We start from the raw sequence: 23,673 nt of genomic DNA, 5'->3' as shown, positions 1-23,673 counted from the left end.
AGTTTTGCCTCAGTTTTTACAACAACTAGAAAAACTGCATCAGTTTCTACAATATTCACAAAAGTCAGCTTTGGCTGCTGTAGCTCAGTGGACTGAGAACTGACCTGTGAACCTAAAGATCGCCAGTTCAATTCCCGGTCAGGGTACACTACACGCCTGGGTTGCAGGCCAGGCATTCGAGAGATATCTCTCATGCATCAAGTTTTCTCTCCCTGTCTGGATCTCTTGCACATAGAGGTTTTTCTCCCTTCCTTCCTGTCTCTCTAAAAATAAATGAATAAAATATTTTAAATAACCACAAAAGCCCTATTCTTACCTGTATTTACAAATTTTAGTATCCAGAATCTTTAAAGTATATTTTCTTTACATTGTCTAATCTAAGGGTCTATAATACTAAAACTGCATTTTATAGCTTTTCCAGATATCAGATATTACTTTTAATAGACTTTTAAGAGTAATAAATAGGAAATAATATTGTTTCTACACTTTGCAATTCATAAACCCTTCTACAAAGCTTTAAAACAAAAAGAAAATAAATACAAATGCTAAGAACATCTTTTTTATTTAGAAAACAAGAAATAAAATCAGCTTGAGATATAAAATAATACAAAAAACATGGTTTTGTTGTTTTCTTTTAACTGGCTTTCATTACTGGTATGTAAATGTAGTCGGATTATTTCATTAGGGGATAAGATCCTGATTTGCTGCTGGTTTATGATTTACTGCAATAAAAGACCAATACCTTTAAAGCAGTGGCTTATTTTCTCTCTCATATTTTCTTAATTTAAAATTGATAGAGCATGTAATAGCATAATTACCAAACAAAACTACAAACACAAAATATTGAAAAGCTAGTAATTTCTTAAATAGCAGTTTTGCCATAAAAATAGCTAAGCATTCATTATGTTTTTAAATATAATTTCAACCATGACATAATGTGAAAATATCAACTAAGGACACGCTGTGCATTTCAGAAAACTAATCTCTAGAAAAACTGTTTAAAAAGACCCACCCTCTCCCTTGTATTTTTGCTATACAACCTCCTAAGGGCTACTTACTAAAAGAATCATTTTTAAACTCAATGCAACGCAGCCCCCTCCCCCAAGAAACCCAAGCTGTCAACTTATGGGTCACATTTCAACCTGATGTGATTTGAAAACAGCTAAGGTACTGAATCCTTAAACATAGGGTATGTAACGGAAGCACTGCTCACAGGTCCTTGAGTCTGAGGGTTGGAAAGCTTTAATATGGTATAACTACAGACAAAGCCAACCAAGCAGCATTAATTACCCCTTTATGCACTCTCATACCACAGCCCCAGTCCCCCTCCAAGCCTTACAATTTACATTTCCAATAAAATGCTTCTCTAACACTAAGCAAAAGTCATGTAAATTTTATTGAACCAATGAAGGGTTAAAATCAGAGCCAAACTATATAAAAATATTAAATTCATAATTGGTGAGCTCTTTCTACCCTCTGCTTCAGTCTCTTGACATCTAAAAGTCAAAGAACTCCTCTGGTTAAGACTGAAATTCCCAGGAGGAAGAAGGCTCAGATCCAGTCTGAAAGCACACAATGGAATCACAGCTGACGATGCACATCTTTTTCTAGATGTCTCCATATGCTTGAGAGGTTTTTTTTCCCCCAGCCAGGCATTAGGGGACTTGCTACTCTGCCACCAAGAATAGGAGAACATTTCAAAGATTGTGGGAAAGAATGAAGTAAAATCCTGTGCTGCTCTCAAGCATACAAAAGAGAGAGGAGGACGCACATCACAGTGGCCATCAGTAACTAAATTAACTAATGATGGTGGGGGGGGATTAGATGTTATCATTTTGAATGTTGTTCAATTTATAATACTCCCTACTTCTAGCAGTTGTTCATTTTATCTCCAGGATTCTTACCATTCTATCACTAAGATAACACACACCTCAAGGGCTACAGCAAAATGCAATTAATTTTTGTCTAAATGAATACTCAAAATGATAATAGATTGGAAACTCACATTATAAATTTGAAATAATATATTACAACAGAACACATCTGCAGGGTATGTTACTTCCCCCTAAAACTACAGTCCCCCTCAGTTTTTTCTTAGCAATCCAAGATTAATAAAAGCTAGAAAAGAGGTTATAGATAAGATAAATATCATGTAGATAAAATATCTCAAAAAAAAAAAACACAACCCTTGCAAGATTTGTTAAATTCATGGAATATTTATCACAAAATGAATGGACTCATTCTCAATTTAATATTATTCATTCTTTTAACTCCTAAAGATCCTGCAAATTTCAGTTGGAAAAAAGCTGCTTTGCGGCTGTCAGTGTACACTAACCTCACCAACAAAGAACAGGAGCACACATACACACACACAAAAAAGCAGTGCAACAGCTGCTGTCTTTTAAAAAGACAGCTATTCCTGCAGAGCAACCTGTGATCATTACACAGAACCAAGGACCTACCCTCCCTATTCATAAAAGTTAAGAGTTGATAGTCACTAAACTAAAGGCAACCAACAGCTTGAAACCACCAAAGATGTCTCCTAACCTCGTATAAACCAGAAAAGTACCTACACACCATGCAATTCAGCGGTGTTTAAGAAAAAAACTGATTTTTAAGAATCCTTTGTGTTGGAGTAATCTGGCAAACATTTTACTCCGATTTCATTTCTTGTACACAAATATTCTTTGATTATCTTTGCTCCTTAAATACCAAGACTTTATATTTCAAACAGTGAGATTTGGTTCCTAATTTCATTTTGTTTACTCAAAAAATAGTGAAAAAAACAAACAGAAATGCACACCATAAAACCATAACTTTATTTTTTAATGCCCTCCCAAATGCCGAACTTTCAAGTGCACTTTGGGAATTGGCGGTTTAATTGAACAAGGAACCAGTGAAGCCATTACAAACAATGATACTTTACACTCCCAATAATCAATTGACATAAGACTACTCATTTTCAAAGTATCCTTTCAAATTTCAATGCCCCTACACCGGAATAACTTAATGAAACTGCGGTAGAGGTTTAAAAAAAAAAAAAAAAACACTCCTATGACCCTCCGCACGTAAACCAGGTGCTCGGGTCCAGAACACGATCGCTACAATTATTTGCCATTTTAGAAACGGGCCTCGGAGAGTTACTGCCACATCCTAAGTGGTTTTAGACTTCGTCGTGTCTAAGACAATGTCTCTTGTGGTACCAGAGAAATATAGTATCTCGTGTATCTCTACATGTCTCCTAGGGTCAGAGCCCCTATACGTGACACTACGCTACAGAAAACGGAGCCGGTGACTATCGATGGACAAGAGTGGGAAGCTCTTCGCGTCTCCATGACTCCCCCGCCCGCGTGCAACTCCGCTCCAACTGGTCCGGGATAACCCCGCCCCCTTCCTTCCTCCAGTCCTCACGATTGGCTTACCCACACCTTCGATTGGCTCCTCGCCCCATCAGTCATACGCAGTGAGATTCGGGTCGGTGGGAGGGGAACACGTTGGAGGAGGTGGAGTGGGAGTGGGATTAGAGGACGAGGTGGCAGAAGGTGTTCACGCTCGGTCCCGGGTTTGGGAAAGTTTCCCCTACCAGTGACAGACCCTGAGACGTAAGGCCCAGTCGAGCTCCCAGCCGGTGCAAGGCGCCCCAGTCCCCGATTCCCGCCCCTCAGTCCCGCAGGCCCCGGAAACCACTAAGGGGAGGGGGAGGAGGAGGGACCATCCAACCGAGGACCGACCCACCCCCGGTCTCGGAAGAGTCGCCTCCGGGACTCCCTGGAGGGACCGGACAGGGAGCAGCAGCACATAGAGACCACCCGTGGCCCCCTCCCCGGCAAGCCCCAGAGGCCCGGGAGAGAAGTGTCCACCGGGCGTGACCGTCGCGAGCCGGCCGCGAGGACGCCTCCCGCTTCCCCCCTGGGGCCCTGAGGGCCTGTCCCTTCAGGGGCGGAGAGAAGGGGAAGAGAAAAGGGGGCGCTGGCGAGCCAACCCGGAACCTCCTGGACCGCCTCCCGCCCCCAGCCCCGGCCCCAACGCGCCTACAGCACACATGCCCGCACCCAGAAAGTTAAGTCAGGGGCGAGCCCGGCTCGGCGCCGCCGCGGTCCAGCCCCCGGCCCCCGGCCCCCCGCCCCCACCGCGGTCCGGCCTGCTCAGCCCGAGCGCCCCGCCCGCTGCAGCTCCTTCCCGTCCGCCCGTGGCGCCCCTCGCCCCCCGCCCCCGGCGCTGACACGGGCCCGGCCCGCCCGCCGGGCCGCGGCTCCCCTCCACCCAGCATCTCATCCTGCCTGCCGCCCCTGACATCGCGCTTCACCTTCACACACACCCCCGGCACTTCCCGAGTCCTGCCTACCTTCGCCCGGTACTACCATCCGCTGCAGTCGCTCCGCGTTTCCATTAAAGACTGCACCTTCTCAGAATTCACCTTCCCGTCTCTGCCTCGGTCCCCTCGAGGGGGCAGGAGCCTGGATCTTCGCGACCCCGCACCCGGCTGGGCTGCTGGCGCCTAGCTCTCCAGCGGGGGCCGCGCCCGCGCCCCCGGCCTCCTCGCCGCGCCTGGGCGCTCACCTCTGGCCGGTGCCTCAGGCTGCAGCCTCCGCCCGCCCCGGGCTCGAGGACTCGTCTCTCGAGCTCTCGCACAGCGCTGGAGCGCCTCCTTTCTCTCTCAGGGACTCCGCGTCTCCCCGCCGCTTCCCGCCCTCCCCACCCCCCAAGCCCCAACTCCCCAGCTTCGCGGCGCCACCGGGATGCAACTCCCGTGCCCCGCGCACTCCGCCAGCAGTCCCCGCACACACAACAACCCTCTCCCCGGCGCACGGCTCTGCTCTGCTCCGCGCAGGGAGGGCAGTTGCGACCGGGGGTGGGGAGGAGGCGCCCCCCACCCACCGCCCGCCTCGCGCCCGCCCTCGCTGCCCCCAGGGAAGGCGCGGTTACCCGCTCGGTCGGTCACGCCGTCAGGTGCCGGCAGCCGTCGGCGCTGACCTTCGCCGCCAAAGCCGTAGCTGAGGCTGCGGCCGCCATGTTCCCGTGTTAATAACTGCTGCCTGGTTGTTTATTTCAATGGAGATCCTCCCCCAACTCCCTCCTCCTCCTCCTCCTCCTCCTCCTCCTCCTTCTCCGCTTCTCCGCACTTGCGGAGAGAGACACAGACCACGCGAGCTCCGGAGCAGGGGAGGGGGGCTCGGCAGCCAGGCTGTCCCTCCCTCTGCCTCCCTGGCTGTGGCCGCCGCCAAATCTTGTCACTGGGAAAAGGACGGGGCGGTAACTTGCCTCCCGCGTCCCCGGCGAGGGGGCAGAGGTACGCCGAGGGCTCTCCGGGGAGCAGACCCTGGCCGCAGCATCTCCGTGGGCAGTCCTCTGAGAAGGCGACCCGGGGGGAGGTAAAGAGTGAGGGGAGAGGGGAGAAAATGGGTGACTGTGGTGGAAGGAGGGTGACCTAGGGGTAACTGGAAGTGAAGGGAGAGTAAACAGATGACTCCATGGGAGGGCAAAGGGCAGTGCCAAAAAAGAAAGCGAGCGGATGGGACATGCCGGGACTGCAAACTGGAGGCGGTGGGATCTTGGGGCTGCAGACTGCTGGGAAGATGCCCCCAAAGCAAGGTCGCGGCGAGACCAAAGCCAGGTTCGCTCGAGAAGCCTCCTGGCTCGGCCTCTGGGCCAGCAGCTTGCACCCCTCGGGTGCACCTCACGCGCCCCACATACGCTGTAGCGCCCTTGAGGCTCCCCTAGGTCCATCGAATCTCCCTCGGTTCCTACGAGGATAGGCGTCTCCACTTGTAGCCCAATCTCAATAGGGGATAGAGGGGCGCGCCTTCGGGATACGAGCTTAAAGAGGTGCCACCCAGCAGCTGCATGCTAAAGGCCAAGCGCACACAGTGTAAAACCTGACCTACTTGAGCATTCTTGTCACGACAAGAATCCCAAAAGTTTTTTTTATTGGAAAGTCCACTTTCTATACATCAGAAAGTGATGCTGGAGGGAAACAGGATAGTACCACCGAAACTCGAGGAGAACCCTCATTGAAATGTTACTAGACTAGAATCAGTTTCATGCTTTGGAGAATCCAGTTCTTCCGAACTTAGATATAATTCCAGGGGGTGAGGGCGGGGAGATGATCAACATTCATCTAACAAATTTCCTTATTTTTAGTCTTGTAGTAAGAAAGGTCACTTGCCATAGACAATACTATTTAATGGACACTGTGTGCTAAGTGATTTATGTACGCTAGATTTTGATCCTCAAGCCTTACAAAATAATCATCATTTTTAATCCTTGACCAAAAAAAAAAAGTAAAAAGCTTAAAGAAGTAAAGTAATTTGTCTCTGGTCATACAGCCCGTAAGCTGGAGAGGATTTGATCCCAGCTCTGAATCGCTTGAAGCCCACGCTTCTAGTGGTGTCTGCAACCTCAAATTTGTGGGAATACCACCAATTTTATTTGGGAAAAGAAAAAAAATGTGTGTGTTTGACTATGGATAGAAAATGTTTTCAGACCTACAAGCTGTTAGCACTGGGGAGTATAAGTGAGTATGTAAAGTGATACTTCCAGTTTTATTTCATATGCTTAACTATATAGTGTTTGAAATGTTTTCACTGACCATGTATTAACTGAGTAAAATTTTAAAGATTATTTTAATTATGTGCCATAACAGAATTATGTTCCCTGAAATCACAGAGCTCTCCAAAAAACTGGGAGAAGAAACAGGAAATGGGGTTTTTCTGTTCCCTGTCTTCTTCCACTGACACTAGTCCGTGGTATTCCTCCAATGGGGTAGTCGTCACCTAAGTTCTGTCACTCCCCAATTTTCTTTCCTGTCCTCAGCTCCCACTCTGAGGGGTGATCAAGATTCTCCTTGCTTTTTCTGTCCCTCCCTTTTTTGGCAGAAGTCCAGAGTCCATCAGTCCTCTGAAACAGTAGGTTTCCCACTTTCAAGAACCACCACGATATCTGTGCAAATAAGTGACTCCCCGTTGCATTTCCATACTACTCAATAAAACTTAACTACATGCTTAAGATACATGACTGTTTCTACAAAAATAAAACAAACAAAAACATCTGACAGCATGGCATAATGAGTTCCATGTCCAGCTGCTACTCCCTTGCCTCAAACCTTGAGGAATCTTGTCATTTCTGCTCTCTAGTACAGTCTCTGGGCTCCCTCCACACTTCACGCCATTGTTATAATAGTGTTGTCTTGTACTGCAGTTGTTTATATATTTGTCTTTCCCTTTCATGAGGTTGTGAACTACGCAGAGCCCAGACCATGTCTTGTTCTTCTTTGCACGTGCTAGAGCTCCTGACAAGGTCTCACATAATGTTCGTTGTTTCACCCAATCTGTAAAATGTAAATAGTGTTGGATCCAATCCTCCTTCCCACCTTACCCTCCAATATCACACTTGTAAAACATGTTTATAAAGAATGTTTTCAGTATTTTGAAAAAACTTAGATCTCTGCAAGACCTCAGAATAATTCTTTGTGAAAACTAGCCATAATTATTAGTGAATTATCACTGGTGATCATGTAAAATTAAAGGGATGAAAGTACAGTGAATACATTGACTTGATGCAATCAGAGAGAAAAAAAGTAGAGATACAGGAACTGGTATAGTGCCGCCAGAAGACAACCCAGTAAGGAAAAAATGCGGGTGCAGATCATAAAGGGGAAGGAAATTATTGAAATTTAGTAGAAGCAGAAACTTGACAGACCATGGATGGATGAGGCAAGGTGACAAACCAGAAAGAAACCTTAGCAGAGTCATAAATGCAACATAAATTGGTAAAGGAAAAGAATAGTTTATATATTTAACAGTATACCCAAGAAAAATCAGACCAATATGATCTTCCCTCATTCAATTTCAAGCTTCCCCTTTCTTCATATATAAATACAGAAAAATTGAAGATTCAATACAATTTTATATAAATACTTCTAGCATGCACCATAATATATAATGAGAGGTAACACAGTGTGGTAAAAAAAAATGCTATAGAAGATAAGAAAATAAACATGAACTAGACTTTGCTACTTACTATTTGACCTTAAATAAATATCTCAATTTCCTCATTAGTATAATTGTAAGATTCAAACAAAATGGTGTAAATAAATATACTTTGTTAACTATCAAGCTGTTTATATAAATGTAAAGGAATATTATGTTGATTAAATCTGTGCATACATAGTTATCTCTACTGTGTACTCTCAAATTGCAAAAGCAAAACCTATAGTTTATTCTGTTAAAAATCATGGGAGGGGGAATCAGTTAAAATATTCACTTGACAATTTGATTATTGAACAAAACAGCTATTTGACTTTTATTCTTATTGTTTTCTCTCTCCAAACCCCTTTAACATTATAGCTACCATAAATGTGTCTCATATAAGTCAAGTATATTACATATATTTTTATTTCTAATTAGAGTAGACATCATATGCATTATTATTATAATATTTTGTATGAGAAAACTGAAGTTCAGAAAAGTTAATTCATGAAAGATCATAGAGCTGCATTAACATGCCTAACAAAGTATGCTGAGTATTTTCTACATCACTAAATACCTCTACTGGCCTAAGCAACATGTCTCGTTTTTATTTCCTCATTCCCTATAACAATTCCAAGAACATAATACATGCTCAGTAAATGATTGTTAAATGAATGAGGGTCTCCCTTCATACCATACTGCAAACTCACATGATTTATATTTCCACTTTTATTCTATTTCCCACTCAAAAACAATTTTGTTGCCTATAAAATATAATTCAAATACTTTATCTTATATTCAAGACCATTTTCAAGATGACCCTAAATATGTTTTTTCTAGACATATCTTCTTAAACAATAAAAACAACTAAATATTTAAGATACCCTCGCTCATTCCAGAGTGTTCTGGAGTCAGATCACCATGAGTTTCAATCTCTTACTATGTGAACTTAGGCAAGTTATTTAGCTTCTCTACAAATCCTACGCAGTTTAATAAGGCAAGAAAATGAAAAGAAAGGAAATAAGACAATCTTTATTTTATTGATGATGTGATTGTGTACATATAAATTCAAAAATATACAAACATTGCCCTGGCCAGTGTGGCTCAGTTGGTAGAGCATGGTCCCGTTCCAAAAGGTTGTGGGTTTGATTCCAGGTCAGGGCACGTACATATGAGTAGGTTGCAGTTTCTGTGCCCAGTCCGTACGCATACTGGAGGCAACCAATGGATGCTCTCTCTTTCATCATTGTTTCTCTCTCTCCTAACTTTCCCTTCTTCTCTCACTAAAAACAATGAAAAAAATGTCCTCGGGTAAGAATTAAAAAAATTAGCAAACTATTAAAATGAATGTAAGATCAAAGGACACAAAGTTTACACACAGAAATCAATTGTATTTCTACATACAAACAAGAAACAATTAGAAAGTGAAATTTTAAAAAATATCATGAAAGCATAAAAATATCAAATACTTAGGAATATGTTTCATGAAAGACGTTCAAGATCTGTACATTGAAAACTAAAAACATTGCTGATAGAAATTCACAAAGACCTAGTTAAAAGGAGAGTGGAGTAGACTGCATATTTCTAAGGTGTCAGCTCTTCCCAAATTAATCTATAGATTTATTACAATCTCAATCGAAATCCCAGCAGGTCTTTTTATAAAAAAGTGAGATGCTAATTCAAAAATTTATATGAAAATATATATTAAAAAAACAGGTGAGATAACTTACACTACTAATTTCAATATTCACTTGAATATTGAGCTACAATGATTATTGAGCCACAATAATTAAGACAGTATGATATTGATATAAGAATAGACAAATAGATCAATGGAACAAAATAGTCTAGAAACAGACTCCCATATTTATAGTCAATTAATTTTTTACAAAGTTGTCAAAGAAATTCCATGGAAAAAGGATAGTCTTGTCAATAAATAGTGCTAGGACAACTAGCTATCAGTGTGGAGAAGATGAATGTTGACTCCCACCTCACACCATACTCAAGGATGAATTAGAGGTGGCTCGTAGACTTAAATATTAAAGCTAAAACCATAAACCTCCTAGAAGAAAACATGGGATAATAAATATTTTTACAACTTTGGGGTAGGCAAAGATTTTTTTTAAGATGACATGAAAGACATCAGAAAAGACAAATAAGTTGGACTTCATTTTATAAACTTCTTATCAAAAAATGCCACTATGGAAATGAGAAGGCAGTCCACAGATTAGCAGAGCATATTTCCAGTGTATATATATCAGGCAAAGTACCTGTATCCAGAAGAAGTAAAGAACACCTCCAAATTATTATAATAATAAAAAGCAACCCCGTAACAAAATGGGCAAAAGACTTGTAAAGATAGTTTACAAAAGTTTATGAATGGCCATTAAACATATGAAAAGATGCTCAAAGTCATTAGCCATCAGGGAACTAATGCAAATTAAAATTGTGAGATACTACTTACCCTGTAAAATGGCTAAAATCATAAAGGGTGGCAATACCTAATATTGGGAAGAATGTACAACAATTGAAACTTTTATTCGTTGCTGGCAGGACTATATAACCACTCTGAAAGCAGCATGACATTTCCTCAAAACGTTAGGCATGAACTTACCATGACCCAACAGCTCTACTCCAAGTATTCACCTAAAAGAATATTGATCTGGGTCATGGTTACATTTTGACAATGCTCCATCAAAATTTGTTGAATTATGCACTTAGAATTTGTTTATGTTTCATATCTATAAATTATACCTGAAGGAAGTAATATTGGGATTTTTTAATGGAAGAGAAGTTCCCTAATATGATGATGTAAATATACAAAAAGCCTGCAAGAAATGTCATACTCAGGGGTGAAGCATTTACAGCTTCTCCGTGAGATTAAGAAAGAGAATCTCAATTTGGAAATAGCATATCCACTATTACCATTTGTATTCAACATTATACAGGAGGTTCTAGCTGATGCAATAAAGAAAAAAATGGTATAAGTATTGCTAAAGAATAAATTAAGCTGTCATTATTTGCAGATTGTATGAACATTTATGTAGAAAATCCCAAAGAATCCACTAACTGTTAGAATTACATTTAAGATCTCTAGAATGAAAGGTCAATAATACAAAATTCAATTGTGTTTCTAAATATTAGGAACAGTTATAAAATGACAAGTTGAAATATAAATTGAAAGGCTGGTTGGCAATTTCCATTAAAGCTGAGCATGTCTGCTTTATGACCCAATAATCTCACTCCTAAGTATATATCCAATAGTGTTCCTTCACGGAAGAATGAATACATTGCAGTGTTTTTGCTCAAAGGAATACTATATTGAAATGAAAATGAAGAAAAACCATAGCTACATGCAATAGCATGAAGGAATTATATAAAAATAATCTTGAGCAAAAGGAACCAGATGAAAAAAATACTACCATATGATGTTATTCACATACAGTTCAAAGACAGGCAAAACTAATCTGTGGTGAAAGATACCAGACAGTTGTTAACTTTTGAGGAGTAGGTGCTGCCCAGGAGGGCACCGAGGAAGATTTGGGAATGTTGAGAATTCTCCTTTTAATCTGAATGGAGGTGACATGGGTATGTTCATTTCATAAAACACTTTGTGTACAACTCATGCAAAGTATATGCTTGATTTGTGTGCCTGTGTACATTATGCTTTGATTTTTCATTCACTGATGTCTCCCTAACTAGTCTGCAGGGATCATATTTCTTAGTATCCTATATAAATTTTAGCACAGCAGCTTCCTAAAATGTTACTTTATATGGCACAAGTATTAGCAGATACAGATGCCAATAGTTTAAGTACAAATAATAGTAAAACAATATATATTTATGTATTTACAAATGGAGTCAATTTAAGAAATATTGACATTTTCCCCATAATTCTCCTTTCTCTTATAGTTATCTCAAATAACTCCAAAATAAAAATCTAGATGTCTATTAAAAATAGAATCTAACAAATTAAGGACAATCTGAGGGTCACATCTCACTTGCGCACTCTCGTAAGAATTTGTATGTGAGTACACCAGGTGTTGGCCTCATTTCACTTACCATGAAAGTTCATGGCGGGTCAGCCAAGGGGGTTCTTAGAAGAAAGAAGTAGGTTCTGGGCCAGAATTTGAACCCATAGTCATTGTAATTTGGACATGTTTTGGGCTGTTTGCATGTTTTTATTGCAATAAAATACACATAAGTCATTTTAACCGCTTTTTAAGAGAGACATTTATTTTTAAAACATTTCATTTATTTATTTTTAGAGGGGAAGAGAGAGAGAGAAACATCAATGTGTGGTTGCCTCTCACACACCCCTCATGGGAACCTGGTCCACAACCCAGGCATATGCCCTGACTGGGAATCAAACTGGCAACCCTTTGGTTCACAGGCTGGCACTCAATCCACTGAGCCACACCAGCCAGGGCTTTTTGAATCATTTTTAAGGGTGTAGTTCAGTGGCATCAAATACATTCATGTTGCTGTGCAACTGTCACCACTATCTATCTGTGGAACTGTTTTGTGGAAATGTTCTGAACATGTTATTAAATGCATCTAGGACTCAGTTTCCTACCCAAGTCCTTCATTTTTAAGATCCTCTGCAGTTCAGGAACAACATAGCCGAGAGCAAAAGCACACTCAGAGGGAAAAAAAGACTCCTTTTGTCAAAAGGAAAAAAAATTTTTCATTTTGTTTATTTATTTTTAGAGAGAGGGTAAGGTTAGGAGAAAGAGAGGGAGAGAAACATCAATGTTTGGTTGCCTCTTGCGTGGCTCCTACTGAGGCCCTGGTCTGTGTTGCAAACCAGGAAAAATTTTTATAAAATCCTAGATTTGGAAGCGGACATTAGTGTTCAGTTAAAGCTAGGACAGAAAAATGTCTCCATGAAAAAGAGGTCATCTGAATAACGGGCCTTCTTCCTTAATAAAAGAATCATCTTACTTTTTTTCAGATAGGCCTTTGTGAACATGGACCACTTGACAAACGGCCCTACTCACCACAGAGCACTCATTCTAGCAACATATCTTGGGCTTTAAAATACAGAACTCTGTTTTTATTCAAAATGTTTACAGGGTCAATCAGTATTATATTTTAATAAGTCTATTTTGTATGCATGTCAGTTTTTGACATCCTTAATTAAATGGCTAGGCTCCTGGCTTGGTTATTTTATTTTGTTTTGTTTTGTTTGTTTTCAGCTTTTCCCCAAGATGATTATGAAGTTCCAGACACGCAACTACTTGAAAGATTGCAACTGTTCTCTTGTCCCGGTCAGACCATTTTAAATGATTAATGCCCAATTTCTTAAACTGAGCGCTAGGTATATGGATATTTATTATTCTTCATATCGGGCACACACGTTAGTCATACTGTTTCATGTATAGTCAGTATTTAATAAAAGGTTTCAAAACATTCCTTCTATAGTATATATTTTACTTAAGCGCATTCTTTTGTTACAAAACAACAAAGTTAATCATTAAATCCTGTCTTTCTTTTAGACACAGTTGTAAAAAAGATTTACTTTTGGGTACTTTCTAATATACTCAGTCCCTGATTCACACATGGCCAACGAACCACCTAGGATGAGTAAGGCTCTGACTTGGCTGGAACTCCCTTCTCTCTTCTGCCTCTGCCTAGAACTGTCTCCACTCCTGCCCGGTTCCCCTTACCCCTCCACATGATAGGCTGCACAGACATTTCTTTCCCTTTCTTAATAGTGATATCACGTACAATATCGCCATTTTCTCTTATTTGAGTCCTACCACTCTCAAGAGTGTACTGTTTTCCTCATTTGGAAGCCCTGCCGCCATGCCTCAGAAAGATACAATACCAAACACTGTTGAGTTGGAGCACTCCACTCTTTCTCCATGTACCCACGTTACCCCAACACCCATTGCTCTAACAACCCCTCCCCAAGTGCAGCAGGCCAAGTTCTAGTTTTCCACAGAAACACTCGCATGACGGTGATGTTCTATTACTATTGCGGTGCTATTTTGGATGTCACCGGTTTCAGGAGCGCAGCTCTGAGAATCCAAACTCCTTGCAAAACCTCATTTCCAGTTAAAAAAGATGTTCAGCCTCACAACGAAGCAATGAAAAAATAAAATTTAAAATAAATCCATGACAATTTGCCTATACTTTTCACACAAGACTTCAAAGCTGTCACAAAAACATCTTTTTAAAAGCCTTTTTGCCATAGCTAACAGTTACTACAGGACTTGTTATATTTACAACTAAGAAGCATATACTAGCAATCTTTGGACACAGATAATGCACAAATTATTACTAGTGATATTGAATAAACTTCTTTCCATTCATTAATTCAGCACAAATTTATTGAGTTCCTATTCTGTACAAGGCATTATTCTCAGCACTGGAGACCCAGTACTGAACAAAACAAGCAATACCCTGTCTTAATGGAATTTACAGAGTATATGGCTCCTTCTAGGCACTTAATAAATATTGGTTGAATGAATGATTGAATGTGGCTAGCAAAACCATTAGAATATAGTAAATATTTATGTTTTATAAAATTCAGTGAAATCAGTGAACAAAGGTGTTGCAGAACATAAATTAGGGGAATTTGTTCCAGCAGTCAAAGTTAAAATATTTCCTTATTATAATGAGGTAGTACAGGGTAGGAGTGTTGGGTGATCACAACCAGAAGCCACACACCTCTATAGTCCACAGGACCCTTGCTTTGCAGAGGACTGGTGTGGAGAAAAATGCCATCCCACTGCTACCTCCATGCCTTTTTACAAATTATTGCTTTAATACCAAAGTTTATTTTATTTATAAGTAATTTGGATTTATTATCTTAACTCCAAGGACTCAGTATCAGTTTTCAGTGGCATTATAGCAAAGGACAAAACTTGACCAAATGTAACAGAGGCTTTAGCCTGTAATAATTGGTTTGCATTTTAAATCTCATCTTCACAGATATTTGCAATATACTTAATTTTTATGATATTACCTATGATTGCAAATCCCCAATAGGATTCACACTCACACACGCACACATACACAAGACACAGAAAGTGAGAGAGATGTATTTTAAGGAGTTGTGTGTGCAATAATGAAAGCTGGCTAATATAAAATTTACATGGTGGACCAGCAAGCGGAATCCTCAGAAGGAATTGATGTTGCAATGTTGAGTCTGAAGGTAGTCTGAAGACAGAATTTTTTCCTTCTTTGAGAAACTCAGTCTTTTCTCTCTGTGCCTTCTGCTGATTGGGTGTGGGCTACTCACATCGTGGAGGATAATCTGCTTTACTCAGAATCTACTGATTTAAATGTTAATCACATCTAAAAAAATACTTTCACAGCAACATCTAGACTGGTGTTTGACCAAACAGCTGGACACCATAGCCTAGACAAGTTGACATGTAAAGTTAACCATTACAATCCACTGTTTATCCATTTGACATTCATACACATCCTTAAACCATCCTTAACTTCCAAATACAGAAAATAACAAAGTCATACTTCCACCTAACGTGATACAACTATCCTGCCTACAAATGAAAGCACACCAACTCTTTTCCTAAAAAGGATGCAAAGTCCTTGGGTGATATTCACTCTTCTCCATACCTTATAACTTAAATGCTAAGATTAAAGTTAACTGTACTTAAATACTATAATGTAAAGTCAATACCTCATATGTCATATGATAAAGGGACAAGGGAGGGAAGAAAACAAAGATAGGATGGATAGATAGATAGATAGATAGATAGATAGATAGATAGATAGATAGATAATATCAGATAGATACATAAATACATGCACACATACACACAAGCATATTTATAACAAAATAAGAAAGAAATACTTGTAACAATTATAGTCCTCATCTTTGTAACTGCTGACATAGTGATAGTTTTATTGCAGAAGGAGACATGGAGTTACCAATGTGAACACAGTTGGGACTTGAGGTTGGGAGGAACATCCTTCTCTCCCCATACATGCCCACTGCCCCAAATAAAAAATAACCAACTATGGGAGAACAGCTGAGACAGCGAATGGGGACAGAGGACTGGGGACAAAGACATGGAATTCAAGGGCAGCAGAAATGACCATGCATGTGCTGGGAGGTCCCAAAGGCCGTGGATGTAGAGTATCATGGGCACAAGTCTCTGTATCTTCCATACAGGGCTGTATAAATTAATATAGAGATAAGTTGTTTGCTTTTTTCCCCTTCTCTGCCTTCTTCTCCATGCTGCTTGCCATGATCCTAGCTCCTCTTTCCACACAAGGGCTAAAGGAAGGGGGATGATGAGTAAGTCATCACCAAATTGCAATCAGACCCACATCTGTCAGCTTCTGGATCGACTGTGCTATTACAGGATTCTCGAAGTGTTTGCTGAGTGCCTGAGGATCCTTCTGTATCTGTTCCAGGATGAGCCTCATAGCTGGGTCACTCATGATCTGCTGCATCTCAAGGTCAGCTATGGTCCATCGCTTCACATCTTCGGGGCATCGTATTGGTTGTACAGGGCCATCATACAGCATTGGTAACCATCTGCTGCCTCCTTACAGTTAGAGTTCAGCTCTAGCACCTTCTGATAGATATCCATAGCTTTAGTGAAGTCTTTCATCTGCCTCTAGAGCAGCTGCTTTCTGTGCATAGCCTTTGATGATGGTTGGTTCTAGCTGGATACATTCTTCACAGTCCTTGAGCACCAGCTGAAACTCCAGCAGTTTGTTGTAGTAGGCAATTTGCTGTACAATTTGGCATCTCTTGCATTTCATTTGATGGCTTCTGTACAATGCTCATGGCTGGGGGGTAGCACCCTTTTCAGAAACATTCATCGCCTTTGTTCTCCTCCTCCAAAGCCAAGGAAGAGTTTATGTAAGCCAATCACTCTTACTCCTTCAAGATTTCCTCTGCCTGTTGGAATTTCTTGAGCATATCTGGTGTTTGGTACTCTGCCAGAGACTTGTAGAAATGGAGGGTATCCTTGTATTTTTCTTCTTTGAAGTAGTAATTGCCAATTTGTGCATAAGCCCTGCAATTTCTCAATAATCTTCCCAGTTTTCTCCACCCACTTCAATGGCCTTCTCACAAAGCTCTCAGTATTTACTCTAGTGGCCCTTTTTGAAGTACACAGCTGCTTGATTGGTCATGTAAGTCGTGTTGGTGGTGCCCAGGTCCTTGGTTCTGCCATAGTGCTTCTTTCTTCTTATAGGCATCACTCCCCAGCCCTTTTTCTTTCAGTGCCTGCTTCTTACTCTCTGGAAGATCCTCTTCCATTTTTGAGGAGGAGATGGTGGTGGAGGTGTTGCAACTTCCCCCTCCTCATCCATACCGCCCAGATCAAATCCCAGGAGGACACTGGGAATAGTCATGATCTGGGGATCTTGCAGTTTCATGCCCAAGGTAGATGGGTTGTTGCCCAGTTGCTCTATCAGTAGTACATGGTAGGAAGGATCACTGAGCAGCGCCCTAATCCTGGGCTCACTCTCCAACTTCTGGTACAGTTTGGGCATGTTTAAAGGATTCATGAATTTCCTCTCTGCCAACCAGGTCTCCATATTTTGTAAACACTCTTTGAGCTGAGAATTAATTGCTTCATATTTTAGACCCTTCTCATAGATTTGTTAGGCTTCTTTAAATCCATTTAAGAACTTGAGTCCTGCTGCTTTTTGTGAATAGCCCCTGCCCCATTCAGGCTTTCAAGTCAGCAAGTTTATAGCCATTCTCTTAGGCCTTCTGGTCATCTCCTTTCTCGGTAGGCTGCTAAGCAATTGCTGTAGAGAACATCATTCTGGGAATCTAACTTTAATTGCTTCGGAGTAATGCATTGTCAATTCTGACAGCACTCGGAGACTTCTTGCCCTTCTCTATTAGCTCATTTACCTTCTCTATTAGCTCATTTACCTCTATTAGCTCCATAGCTTGGCCCAGAACCTAGTTGAATTGACTCCATCCTCACCACATTGCCAATGGCACATGCCCCGTGGCTAGTAGTTATACCTACCTTCTTTCACCAGTCACTTCCCTCAGCGGGCACCTCGACGAGTTGTGGTTCTTCCCCAGCAGGGTGATCCAAATGTTCACTTTGGATGGAGGCCATTAATGGGCCTGCCTGAATTAGATTGTTGTGGTTTTCCATGGACTTTAATCCAGGGCATGGAATAAAAGAAGCTCTATGGAATCTCCTGAATTCCAGCCATACTCCTCCATTGTGTAGCAGGTAATCAAGATCAATTTACTCTAGCCAGTACTCCCTTCTTTGCCAGTTAAGAGGCATGGGAAGAGGTCTAGATCAGCAAAGCATAATGTCATAGGGACAGGAAGCAAAACTCTTGCTAGTGAATCACTGGGAGTAGTGAATGACTCCATTCCCATTTCCCCCTTTGATTCTTGGATCAATGAATCCTAACTATGGAAATACAACACAGTAGGTTGGATGCCAGTTTTGAGCATATATAGCCTCCTAAAGAACCTTGCCCAGCCCTGCAGGATATTGCCACCTACCTAGTTCTGCAACTGAGTTTTCCAAAGGCCACTCCACTACTTTATCAGGCCAGCTGCTTCAGGATGATGTGGAGCATGGTAAGAGCAGTGAGTTCTTTGAGCATGGACCTCTTGCCCCACTTCATTTGCCATGAAGTGAATTCCTTGATCAGAAGCAATGCTCTGTGGAATACCAAAATGGTGAATAGGATGACCTGGTTTGTGGCTACCAATCCACCTCTTTCCCCAGTGATTTGTCATTGCCCAGTAGGCTCATGAATAATGTGGTCACAATGGCAACATAGAGTCCCACCATCAAGGTCAATCTGGCTATGGCCACTGCAAAGTGCCCAACTGCCAGCAGCAGAGAACAGTGTGGCGCCATTCCTGAGGGTGATCAGTCAGCTACCTGTTTTGGCAGGCCGATTACATTGGACTACTTCCATTGTGGAAGGGGAAGTGTTTGCTCTTCTTGGAAATGGATGTGCCTTCCCTACATGCTGTGGTTACACTAAAACTACCATCATGGACTACTTTGCTAAGGAGAACTATCTCTCTGCAACATTTTGTGAAGGAATATACAAGCACCAAGAAGTAGTTATAACAGCTTAAATCAATATTTTTGTGACCAAAAAATCTAGTATTCTCTTAGCAATATAGTAGTTTCTATAAACTTGCTCTCAATGCAAAAAAAAAGTATTATTCTTAAGTTACTCTTGGTTATAAACGTACTATCAGCAGTGCAGTATGTCTGTAGTACTAAAGTGAGTGCTATATTCAGTCTGCTTTTCATCAGTGCCTATAACGAGCTGTCGGGGAAAAGCTGAGAAGTTTTGGATTCCTATGGGCATAATTTTGAGATTTCTTAATAGTATTGTAGAGTTTTGTAAACTTTTATAAAGAACAAATACCTAGATTTCTTACTAAGCAAATTCTCCCCGTGCATTTGACTTGATTTGATTTTACTTGATTTGATTTTAGTCTTGGCTTAAAAAAAATTTTTTTACTAGATGTTTCATATCTTAAAATTTTAAATAAGGACATTTTTGCAGTTCTTTATGAAGTTTTTATTTGCAGCCTGCTTATTTTTAAAGTAATGTTTTTAAAATGAACCAAAATGATATATTTTATATAGCCTATTTTCAGTAAATGGTCAGTGCATTTTTGTAATAGTGTCTATGTTTAAGTACTGTGCTATTATTACATGTAATTTCTTTAAATTTTGACATATTTTTTCCCTTTAGCATCTCATTAACTTGTGATATTCTTAACCACATTTTAATGGTTATCCTTTCTTCATGAGTCACTCGTTTACTTTCTTTTCCTTGCTCTTTTTCCTTTCCCTATAAATTGTTTCTGTTTTATTCTTGGTCTGTTTTATCAGTCCTTTCTTGAGTGATTTGAGAATCATCTATCAAAATTAATTTTTCTATGTTTTACACTAATATTTAAATAGTTTTTATCATTTCAAAGTATCCTCAGTTTCAAACTTTGCCATTGCTATTGATATAACTGTGGTGTTCATCTATACCTCACTTTCTTATAACTTCCAATTAAACATGAGTTATTATATTTTTAACTTGATTTAGATATAATGAAATAAAATGTACTCTATTAATATGCTCGAAATTAGATTTTAAATACTCCTTATTCAGAGAAGCCTCATATGCTCTCTCATGGTACACGTGACATTTTGCTGTATTCACTGAAGCACCTTTCCTCTTGCTAGATGGTAAGCCCCTTGAAAGCAGTGAGTGTATGTAAATCTCTAGTATCTGGCACAGTGTAGGTTTTTAATGAGTAAAAAATAAATAAATGATGAGTGAATGAATGAGATCAGTGAGTTGTACAATTCCAGTGGGCTTGTCCAAACAAACCACCCTCCCTGCCAGGTCTAAGTGACAGCAAATGAAATTTCTTTTGCGAAGGTCAAACCTTTTAATTTCCCAACTGGACTTATTTTACAACAAAAATATCCTTAGAAAAATAAATTTGTTTTAACCTATTCATCCAAGGCAGAAGCTGTCAACTTTCTGTTGAAGCTTTGTTGAAGATGAGAATCATGCCCCCTCTCAATGAAAATAAATTAGGAGCCCAGGTGAGTCTAAAGAGCAGCGAAGGTTGAGAGCTGCTGTGCTGAGACAGAAGTAACTGGTGGCAAGTTCTAATGAGCAAAGACAAAAGAAGAATTAGACCCTTAATGACTGGGCAGACAATTCTTCATTGGGGGACAGGAGAGGGGCTTAGCTCTTCCTTCAGTAGGCTGGGGTGGCTAGACAGGGAAATATTTTTAAAAGCAGCCATTGTCTTGAAATATTAAGAGGAAAGATTATTAGTGCTTTCTAAAGAGGCAAACTTTGAAAATTTAATATTCAAATTTAAAAATGAGGTCAAAGATTCCAACAAATGCTAATAAAGGGGTCCTTTGAATTCCTTGAACTTTTTGCAAAAATACTGCACAGGCTCACAAATACAGCAAATATATTGGGCATACAGGCTAAGAGAGAAGCATAACAAGAACAAAAGTTAACAAAGCAGAACTTGAGAGAAGAAAAAGTATTTTAAGAAACTAGTAGTCCTGAAATTTGTGTCTCCACTATAATTATAATGACATAAAAACTATATCTGAATATGGATGAGAACAGAAAGAGATATTAACCACTTGGCACGTTTAAGTGTATTGAACTTGAAGTCTGACCTTCTAGCTCCTACTTTGCTACTACAGTAGTCCCCCTTATCCATGGCTTCACTTTTTCTCATTTCATTTACCCACAGTTAACTGTGGTCTGAAAATATTACAGAAAAAAAATCCAGAAATAAACAATTCTGAGTAACATAATGAAATCTCCTTCCATGTCCAGCTCCATCTGGAGTAGGATGTGAATCATCCCTTTGTCCTGCTTATACATACTATATGTACATTGCAGTAAGGCATTTAAAAAGCAAAGTAAGAGGACAGCTAGATCAGGAGCGGAACCATAGAAATGGAGATCACATGGAGGGTTAGCAACAGGGGAGTGGGAGGAGGAGAAGGGGGGAGAAGGTACGGAGAATAAGTAGCATAGACAGTAGGTAGAAAATAGATAGGGGGAAGGGCAAGAATAGTAGGGGAAATATAGAATCTAAAGAACTTGTGACACATGGACGAAAGGGGGGAGAATGATGGGGGAGGGGTGCGCAGGGTAGAGGGGAATGAAGGGGGGAAAGGGCAACTGTAATGGCATAATCAATAAAATATATTTTTAAAAACTTAAAAAAGAGAAAGACCACATTCACATAACTTTTACACAGTATATTGTTATAATTGGTCTACTTTACTATTAGTTATTATTATTAACCTCTAACTGTGCCTAATTCATAAATTAAACTTTATCATACATAGTGATATGTATAGGTACAAAGCGATGTGTATGTATAGGTACGTAGAGTGAAAAGCATGATTTATGTAGATTCGGTACTCTCTGTGGTTTCAGGCATCGCTACAGGCCTAGGAATGGATCCCCTGCAGATAATGGGGCCGCTGTAATAAACTGCACTTCCACAGGCACGTCTTGATTTCCTTACCAGCAAAAATAAGGGAGTTGAAAGCCTGAACTAAATTAGTGCTTCTTGCAAGCTTTCTCTCAAAGAATAAATACGTCACTGCCAGACTCAGTGAGGGGTGCCCTGCAGCACTCACTGCCAGGCCGGATCTTTTTGAAGTTTCCTGTTCTGTCTTAAAAGTTCACGTTGTGGTATGTGAATTATATCTCAATAAAGCTGTTTTTCCAAAAAGTTCATGTACTTTTTATTCCTTATTATTCTTTTTGTGTTTTTCCTAAGTACAGTTGAGCTTGTAAATAAAATTTTATGTTAGTTTTTTCTCCACTAAGATTGTGCCTTTCACTTTTTATATATGTCAGTAAAAAGCTGCTACTTTTCTTTTAATAACTGCAAAATACTCATCATACGGCTGTGCCGTGCTGCACTAACCACCTCCTAATTCGGGGTAGTCATGTTTCAGCACACTGTGTTTTCACCACCACGCCGCCTTCGTTGCTTCAGCTTGGCGTTGCATAGACTCAGATTTCTTTATAGTTTCTGACTGCTCTGAAGTGCCAAGATTATAAGATGAAAAAATTTTTTTCTCTTATTGCTGCAGTGAGTTAAATGGTCTCTGGGTGACGTACGTTGTAATTCATTCTTTCTTGAAATTTCACTGCTAAAGGTAACCACATGTCATCAGCCCCAAGGAGTAATGACTCTGTTCCACCTCATCATAATAAGCTGAGACTCGAAGGAACTGGGTAACTGGCTAACGGAGTGTAGTACCAAGGCTTAAATTGGGTGTGACCACCCCCAGCTCTGTCCCAGACAGTCCTGCTCCACACACTCAAGTCCCGCGGCAGCAGCAAGGGGAGCACACAGACGCCCCTGCACCTCCCTGAGTGAGACCGCCAATTATCCATGTTTTCTTAGCAGTGCAATCAATGGTCTCTTCTGAGATTCACATCTTATTTTTGGGCGAGGGCCTATAGACGCACAGCAGATCATTTGTTTTTCAAAGAATAATGAAATGAAGGATTATTTTAATGCCTAGAGTAGGGATCAGCGAAATGTTTCTATACAGGGCCAGAGAATGAATAATCTCGCCCAGCTCCCCAACTCTGCCCTTGCAGTGGGGAGCAGCCACCTGAAGTAAGGAGCAAATGAGCATGCCTGTGGCCCCATGAAATTTGATTTAGAGATGCAGAAACGGGAACTCGTGTAATGTTCATTTCTCACAAAATATTACTCTTCTTTTGACTTTTCATTCATTTGAAAATGTAGAAACCATTTCTGCCTCGTGGGCAGTACACTAAAGGCCTCTTGGGCCATGGTTTACTGACTCCCCCCAGACCCCACATGGGCCAAGAGTTCAAATGCCAGGCTTGCTGTGGTCTGCAGCCCAGGGTGGATTGGCTCACATTCCACTTCTTCCAATTCTAAAGGGTTTAGAGGAAATAGAGATCTCAGCCAATAACTCTAAGTACACGTGTGTTGAAAGTAGGTCGTGATGTCAGAAATGCATCTCCTACAGACCAAGCAAAAACAGATGCCCTCCCATAGCAGTGATTAAGTTAGCATTCCCCTTTCCTGGGAGGCAGCCTTGCTCTGCAGATGATACGTCTTATTATTTTCACCTAAATCCTAACCACATCTTTAAGACGCTCATACCCTGACCTCCCAGGACCTCGTAGTTCTCCCCTTTGAAGGCAGCTCAGCGTGCTG

The 23,673-nt window shown here is 40.7% G+C and overlaps 2 protein-coding genes and 1 pseudogene across 7 annotated transcripts in view; 1 reads left to right on the top strand and 2 right to left on the bottom strand.

The window, feature by feature from the left end:
• Positions 1-5,293, bottom strand: part of NCOA2 (nuclear receptor coactivator 2) — a 290,146-nt gene extending 284,853 nt beyond the window's left edge. For 2 of the 4 annotated variants that reach the window (XM_053660858.1, XM_053660855.1), the window contains exon 1: positions 4,927-5,016. The gene's annotated coding sequence lies outside the window, so the exon portion shown is untranslated. Of the gene's footprint in view, positions 1-4,345; positions 4,659-4,926; positions 5,017-5,262 lie in introns of those variants that run through there. The other 2 variants (XM_053660857.1, XM_053660856.1) reach the window with 2 other exon arrangements.
• On the top strand, positions 5,053-13,363 carry LOC128626712 (E3 ubiquitin-protein ligase MARCHF11-like). 3 transcript variants are annotated; one of them, XM_053660862.1, is made up of 3 exons: positions 5,053-5,290; positions 7,230-7,296; positions 13,166-13,363. In XM_053660862.1, the coding sequence occupies exons 1-3, from the start codon at positions 5,053-5,055 to the stop codon at positions 13,179-13,181; spliced, it is 321 nt and encodes a 106-aa protein (XP_053516837.1). In that variant the 3' UTR covers positions 13,182-13,363. The 3 variants fall into 3 exon arrangements, with proteins under 3 accessions (XP_053516837.1, XP_053516836.1, XP_053516835.1); XM_053660861.1 differs by lacking the exon at positions 7,230-7,296; XM_053660860.1 differs by lacking the exon at positions 7,230-7,296 and having other exon boundaries at positions 5,053-5,372.
• Positions 13,364-16,250: 2,887 nt separating this feature from the next.
• LOC119051972 (stress-induced-phosphoprotein 1-like) lies at positions 16,251-17,859 on the bottom strand (annotated as a pseudogene).
• Between the last annotated feature and the right edge of the window lie 5,814 nt (positions 17,860-23,673).

This window comes from Artibeus jamaicensis, unplaced genomic scaffold (genome assembly GCF_021234435.1).
Source record: "Artibeus jamaicensis isolate MK-2021 breed Jamaican fruit bat unplaced genomic scaffold, CSHL_Jam_final scaffold_916, whole genome shotgun sequence".
NCBI classification, from domain to species: domain Eukaryota; kingdom Metazoa; phylum Chordata; class Mammalia; order Chiroptera; family Phyllostomidae; genus Artibeus; species Artibeus jamaicensis.
Note: the sequence above shows the minus strand (reverse complement) of the source record. Positions and strands in the feature narration are given on the sequence as shown.